This window comes from Hyla sarda, chromosome 6 (assembly GCF_029499605.1).
Source record: "Hyla sarda isolate aHylSar1 chromosome 6, aHylSar1.hap1, whole genome shotgun sequence".
NCBI classification, from domain to species: domain Eukaryota; kingdom Metazoa; phylum Chordata; class Amphibia; order Anura; family Hylidae; genus Hyla; species Hyla sarda.
In genome coordinates this window covers 69277815-69285322 of record NC_079194.1, presented here as the reverse complement: position 1 = coordinate 69285322, position 7508 = coordinate 69277815, and the positions used below count along the sequence as shown (strand labels likewise).

The window sequence follows — 7508 nt, the reverse complement described above, 5'->3', positions numbered from 1 at the left end:
CATTACACAGTTTGCCCTGAAACTAATGTTCTGTCAATGTATTGCACGGGCACGTTGGGTCCTCATGAACTAGAGAAGGTATTTGTAGCTACTCTCTGGTCGTCCTGAACATTGCCCTTCACCCTTATTAACTTAGCATTTCCTAAATACGTATGGGAAAACAGATTATGAGACAGCCCAGCAAAAAAGGGGCAGCTACACTTTTAAATAGTACTTTTGACTAAGAACATAAGAAAATCTGATCGATATTTGATTTACGGCATTGATGTTTAGAGTGAATAACTTAAAACTTTGCCATCTTTGCATTGAACTTCCACATTATGCAGGTTAACAATGGAAGCGTGTGTATTTACAAAACTAAATACAACTAAGGTTAAGACTAGTGCAGGGTTAATACACAGAAAAATCAAACCTACAAAATCTAAAGGTTATTTTTAGATACAAATCATACAACAGTGTCTTTTCAAATGAAACACATATTGAAGCCCCCCAGTCTGGACTCCTAGTAGCCAAAATAGTCTAAAAGAAAAAAAAGAGTGTGCTGCTAGAATTATACGAGCGACGAAAGAATACAGCGGAATCTTAGTTATGTATCTATTGGGGGGGGGGGGGGGCACTCCTTGCATTTTTCAGCCCCTTTTACTCTGCTGCTCAGCGTTTGGAACAAAATGTTCCGAACGCTTAGAGCCGGTGTCGGGAGCTTGTGATGTCATAGCCACGCCCCTCATGATTTCACCCCCCCCCCCCTCAATGCAAGTCTACGGGAGGGGGCGAGACAGCCATCGAGCCCCCTCCCATAGACTTGCATTAAGGGGCGGGACGTCATGAGGAGGTGGGGCTATGACATCACAAGCTCTCGGCGCAAGCTCTAAATATTCGGGCTGCTGAGCAGCAGAGTACCCCTTTAAGGATCAGTGGATGAGGGTGGAGATCGGATTATTCCTATTACTTTAAGTCTGCTGCATTCTTTCAGTGCTCCAATTCACCAAATGGCAAAACATTTTTTGTAATTTTTGAGCTTTTAGGAATACAGATTTGTAACGTGTTGAACTTATAGATCCACTTTGGGGTATCACTCTGACTTGCAAGGATATTCCTAATCTACAGAACAGGCAGTAACTATTGATCCCGAAAAAAATAGATTATAAATTCTAAAAGTCCAAAATGTATTCAGTCCATATTAAAAGCAAAAACACCCTGTGTGGTTAAAAACCCCCACGCCGGGCGTGGGGGTTTTTAACCACACAGGGTGTTTTTGCTTTTTGATTTTAATATGGACTGAATACATTTTGGACTTTTAGAATTTATAATCTATTTTTTTCGGGAGCTGGAACCTTCTCTTCTATGGTTTATCTATATACCAGGACAACGGCTTGGCTTCTTCTCCGGGCTTCCGAACCAATTCCTACGAGTGTCAGGACCAAATCATTACAAACGGTGAGCTGGCTACATATATTTTTTTCTTTGCTTGAAGTAACTATTGATGGTAGTCTAAACGCTGGGACCTCCACCGATCACAAGAATGCAAAACTCTCCCCTGAATGAATGGAGCACAGCATGCATACACGGCCAGCACTGCATTCATTCGGGGAACAGTATTCCTCCATTCTAGTGATTGGTGGGCGTCCACCACCGATCAGCATCTTCCAATCCTGTAGACAGAGGATAACTCTGCATGTTGGGAACACCCCGACTTTCACTAGCTCTAGGACTCTATATCAATAAAGAAAAAAATGGCTGGTTTTCATGTAATTTCATCACTTCTCTTATTACAAATACCTATAACATGTTTTCGTCCAGCTTGTTGTACTGCATTGCAGATCACACCCATAGTAACCCATATAAGTAAGTTAGTGGGAGGTGTAACCCCACATTTACATAAAGGGAACTGGGTAGCAATGACTACTTATTTCCTCCTATCCTCAAGCCTAGGACGGAAATAGCATGAGGACTTGTAAACAAGTGACAATTTTATAAAAAGTGCAAATCACTTAAGGCTTGTTCAGACCACGTGGGCTGTGCTGGACCAAAGATGTATGTCCACTATCCTACAGCGGGATACTTTATCTAGAAAAGCTTTGGTAGAAAGCCAGCTTTACTCGTTCAATGTGATAGCACAGTTTAATAGCCATGGCGGGCTTGAGATCCATACAGTCTTGAACAGCGGGCAGATTCAGCAACAAAAGAGCCTTTCCATCTATTTCCTACAAGAAGACAGAAGAGAGAAAATGTCAGTATGAATATCACCTTAAACAGGATTGGGCATGTGTCACACTTTACAAGTTTACAATTTGTAGTACCCACTGATTATAGCCTTGTCCGGTGCCTTACTTGTTTCCATCAAAGGACCCTCCAAATCCCGCAGGAGTGGAGAATAAATAGAAAGAGTACCTACTACTATGGAGAACCCAACATGACATGGTTTTGTACTACAGGGGTATGTACTGTTACTACAGGGGTAGGTACTGTTACTACAGGGGTAGGTACTGTTACTACAGGGGTAGGTATTGTTACTACAGGGGTAGGTATTGTTACTACAGGAGTATGTACTGTTACTACAGGAGTATGTACTGTTACTACAGGGGTAGGTACTGTTACTACAGGGGTAGGTACTGTTACTACTGGGGTATGTATTGTTACTACAGGGGTAGGTACTGTTACTACAGGGGTATGTATTGTTACTACAGGGGTAGGTACTGTTACTACAGGGGTATGTACTGTTACTACAGGGGTAGGTATTGTTACTACAGGGGTATGTTCTGTTACTACAGGGGTAGGTACTGTTACTACAGGGGTATGTATTGTTACTACAGGGGTATGTACTGTTACTCCAATGATGACAACCTTGGATTGCCAGGGCAGCTGCATGTAGAACAGGTTGCACCTTTAGCTGCCTCCTTAAAAATGCATTACAGGGGTACTCCGCCCCTAGACATCTTATCCCATCTCCAAAAGGATAGGGTATAAGATGTCTGATCGTGGGGATCCCGCTGCTGGGGACCCCAGGGATCTCTGATGCAGCACCCCAGACATCCGGTGCTTGTAACGTCACAGGCAGGGGATAAGATGTTTAGGGATGGAGTACCCCTTTAATGACTATGTTAAAAAAATAAAAAATAAATAAATGGTCCCTCGCTTAGTCAAAGTCCCCCATGAACTGAATTTTAAGAGCAGATTGTTAAAAAGGTATTTGTACCATTTTATACTATCACTTGTTTATTAAAAGTAATATTGTGTATGCAATACTGGGTCTGGGTGTGTATGCTGCCCTGTTCTAGAAATAAAAACATTAATTATATATTGCTTTCTCATACCCAATAGTTATCCTTACAATTGGCTGTACATAGTAGTTACCTGTTCTTGAAAGAGTCGTGCAAGATGGGAACAATCTGTGGATTTGATGTATTCAACTACATCATTCACCGTCCAGTCCAGGGGGCTACCATTCAATGTCAAGGGTTCCCTCAGCTCAATACGGATATCCTGAAAAGGACACAATGAGCACAATCACCTAAATGCACAAAAGAAATGATCTGAAAGAAATGTTGAGTTAGAAAGAGGTTATCCAGGATTTTTTTTTTAACTGTACTGCATGACTTTTACCACATTTTGCATTTAAATGGTAACTCTCATTAAAACTAATGTTTGCTATTGCACTCCTTATGGGAAATAAAAAATATTTCTCATATACATTGTTTAAAAAAAATGATGTTTTCTATGTTTTATTTGTGCTTAAAAAAAGCTCAAGAGCACATCCCCCCCCCCCCCCCCCCCATCTTATACACAGACTTTGGACCAAACACAGAAAGTGCAGACTGGAGTGCTGAGGGGGGTGTGTCCAACCAACAGCATATGGCAGTTAAGTGTGAGAGGAGCTATGATTGGATGAGGCTGGACACACCCCTCAGCACTCCAGGCTGCACTTCCTGTGTTTGGGCTTCGGTCCAAAGTCTGTGTATAAGATGGGGGGGGGGGGGGGGGGGAAATGTGCTCTTGAGCTTTTTTAAGAACAAATAAAACATAGAAAACTTCATTTTTTTTTAAACAAAGTATATTAGAAATATATTTTATTTACCATAAGGAGTGCAATAGCAAAAATAAGTTTTAATGAGAGTTACCATGTAAGACACAATTAGACACGTGCCAAATGTACCAAACAGCCTGGGCCAGTGTAATAAATCTGGCACATTACATGGGACAATAATCCGCTGCATAGGCCAATATCACCCTGTGTAATATGAGAAGCAAATACCGTATTTTTCGCCCTATAGGACACACCGGCGTATAAGACGCACCCAATTTATAGGTGCAAAATCTAGAAAAATAAAGATTTTGAACCCAATAGTGGTCTTCAACCTGCGGACCTCCAGATGTTGCAAAACTACAACTCCCAGCATGCCCGGACAGCCGTTGGCTGTTCGGGCATGCTGGGAGTTGTAGTTTTGCAACATCTGGAGGTCCGCAGATTGAAGACCACTGCATAGGAGGTAATACTCACGTGTCCCCGCCGCTCCGGACCCGTCACCGCTGCCCTGGATGTCGCTCCATCGCTGTCGCCGTGTCCCTTATCGCTCCGGAACGTCTCTGCTGCCGGCTGGGTATCCTCGCTCTCCGTCGACGCCATCACGTCGTTACGCACGCCGACACATGTGCGCGACGACGTGATGACGAGGAAGGAGAGCGCCGGCCATACAGGGGATCCCTGAACGGAGAAGACACTGAGGAGGCAGGTAAGGTCCCTCCCGGTGTCCTGTAAGCACTAACCCGGCTATTCAGTCGGGCTGTTCGGGACCGCCGCGGTGAAATCGCGGCGGTCCCGAACAGCCCGACTGAACAGCCGGGTTAGTGTCACTTTCCCTTCAGACGCGGCGGTCAGCTTTGATCGCCACATCTGAAGGGTTAATACAGGGCATCACCGCGATCGTTGATGTCCTGTATTAGCCGCGGGTCCCGGCCGTTGATGGCCGCAGGGACCGCCGCGATAGGGGTGTATTCGCCGTATAAGACGCACCGACTTTTCGCGTCTTATACGGCGAAAAATACGGTAGCCTATGAACAAATGCTAGTTCATTGGCCGATTAGGTCGTTTTTTAAACCTACTAAAAAAATAAATAGCAGATGTACCCCCGATGGCTGATTGCTAATATGGCCCTTAGTCTAGACAGGCCGAGGCTATGTTCACACAGTGGAATGTCTGCATGGAAAATCTCTCTGTGGACATTCTACCAGCAGAAACATGCCGGCGCTAGGATTGCTTAGAAATGCACGGTCTCATAGATGGCAATGCATTTCCTTGTGGACTATGCAGAAAGAACAGAAATGACTAAATTTCCAAACCAGAAACATCTGGAGCAGAAATTCTGCCATATGAACAGTGCAGCAGAATCCCATTGGAATCGATGGGATTCTGCTGCAGCAGTATGTTTGTGCAGAATTCTTCTGTGGAACATGGCCTTAAAGGGGTTTTCCAGGAAAAAACTTTTTTTTTTTTTTTATTAGAAACTGGCTCTAGAAGGTTAAACAGATTTGTAAATTACTTCTATTGAAAAATCTTTATTCTTCCAGTAGTTATCAGCTGCTGAAGTTGAGTTGCTCTTTTCTGTCTGACCACAGTGCTCTCTGCTGACACCTCTGCTTGTCTCAGGAACTGTCCAGAGTAGGGGTGAATCCTCATAGCAAACATTTAATGCTTTGGACAGTTCCTGGGACAAGCAGAGGTGTCAGCAGAGAGCACTGTTGTCAGAAAGAAAATAAAAACTCAACTTCAGCAGCTGATAAGCACTGGAAAGATTAAAATTTTTTTAATAGAAATAACTTTCTGGAGCCAGTCGATATATATATATATATATATATATGACACATACATATATATATACACATACATATATATATATATATATATATTTTTTTTTTTTTTAAGTTTTTTTCCTGGAATATCTGTTTAAGAATAAAACAGTATTAGTAAATCTTACCCACTATCGAAACATTGTTTACTGAAAGGTAATCTGTTACCCTAGGTGCAATTTTTTGCTCTTTGTGACACTCGTCTTTCTTGGTGCAAATTTCTTGCTGTTCCTTGTCGGTTTCCGGTTGAAGGTGTAACAGCTCTGCAAGCACCCATTACCTGAGTTTATTATTCACAGAGCATGTTCTGCATATTTACTATGCATGCAATGTGAGAAAAGTGCTTGAGGCCACCCACGTACGTGACGTCAGTGTAGAGGACTTGTACATTTGAGGGAAAGCTGGCAGTCAAAATGAGAAGTTAATGTCAAGTGATCCTAAAGTAATTGTAGTTACTGCAGTCCCAGTACCTTGGCTGACAGAAGCTTTTCACTTTCAAGCGTCCACGGTTTTCTTTTTTTCTCACAGTTCAGGGACTGTTCACTACGAGTAGGTGAGGCTGATGATGACCCTTTTCCTGATATCTCTGATCCCTCTTGATGTTCTTGGACGCTTTCTTCACTTGGGGAATAATCCTCTTCCTCCTCCTCCTCTTCATCACCACTTCCCTGGAGAAATCAGAAATATTCATAAAAGGATCCTAAAGGGGTATTCCGGCTTTATACATCTTATCACCTATCTAAAGGATAAGGGATAAGATTTATGATCGTAGGGGTCCCGCCACTGTGGACTCCCGCAATCTCGGTGGAGCCCCTGGCATTCTGTGACCAAGTGTGCTGCTGCCATTTTCTTTTTTTTTACATGTTTTGTACTTGCCACAGCAGCGTGCACCCGTGTATTGGGTATAGGTGCTGGCTAAATTTTTGTTTTTGCTGTGCAATTTGGGGGGAGTGGCTCCCTCTGTAGCCGTGCATTCCCTCCCCTATTTCACAGGAGGTGGTTTGGATTGATAGTGGATTCAACATGTCACCCAGTCAGAGGCCATATGCCCAGCAGAGGTGAGTGAGTGTTAGGGTCCCATCCGATATGAGGCCACCTCCACGTGGTGGATGGGGGGACACGTTTTGATCAAAAAATGCGCTAAGAGCCTCCATTTTGTTGACCAAGTGTGCTGCTGCCATTTTCTTTTTTTTTTTTTTTTTTTTACATGTTTTGTACTTGCCACAGCAGCGTGTACCCCTGTATTGGGTATAGGTGCTGGCTACATTTTTGTTTTTGCTGTGCCTTCTGTGCTGGGCGCTGCCTCCGAGATGGGGACGTGACATCACGACCACACCTCCTAGTGACGTCTAGCCACACCCCTCCATTCATGTCTATGGGAGGGGGTGTGACTGCCATCACGCCCCCTTCCATAAACCTGAATGGAGGGGTGTGGCGTGACATCACTAGGGGGCCTGGCCGTGACGCCACGTCCCCGTCTCGGAGGCAGTGCCTGGCACAGAATGCCGAGGGCAGCACCGAGATCGCAAGGGTCCCCAGTGGCAGGAGCAGAACTAACTTATGTATCTAAAACAAGGTTTCTCAATCTTTTTCTGCTAGGTCTTTATCAGCCAGAATATGGGGATGTCTGGACCTCACCATTGGTTATATCCTATCTGGAAATA

At 43.8% G+C, this 7508-nt stretch overlaps 1 protein-coding gene across 7 annotated transcripts in view; it reads right to left on the bottom strand.

Moving 5' to 3' along the window:
• Positions 1 to 1296: 1296 nt before the first annotated feature.
• Positions 1297 to 7508, bottom strand: part of SFMBT1 (Scm like with four mbt domains 1) — a 116165-nt gene continuing 109953 nt past the window's right edge. For 6 of the 7 annotated variants that reach the window (XM_056524069.1, XM_056524071.1, XM_056524072.1 and 3 more), the window contains 3 exons: positions 6315 to 6512; positions 3355 to 3483; positions 1297 to 2204 (listed from right to left, as the gene is read on the bottom strand). In XM_056524069.1, coding sequence (XP_056380044.1) covers positions 2064 to 2204; positions 3355 to 3483; positions 6315 to 6512 — 468 coding nt within the window. In that variant the 3' untranslated portion in view covers positions 1297 to 2063. Of the gene's footprint in view, positions 2205 to 3354; positions 3534 to 6314; positions 6513 to 7508 lie in introns of all 7 variants that reach the window. The other variant, XR_008844881.1, reaches the window with a different exon arrangement.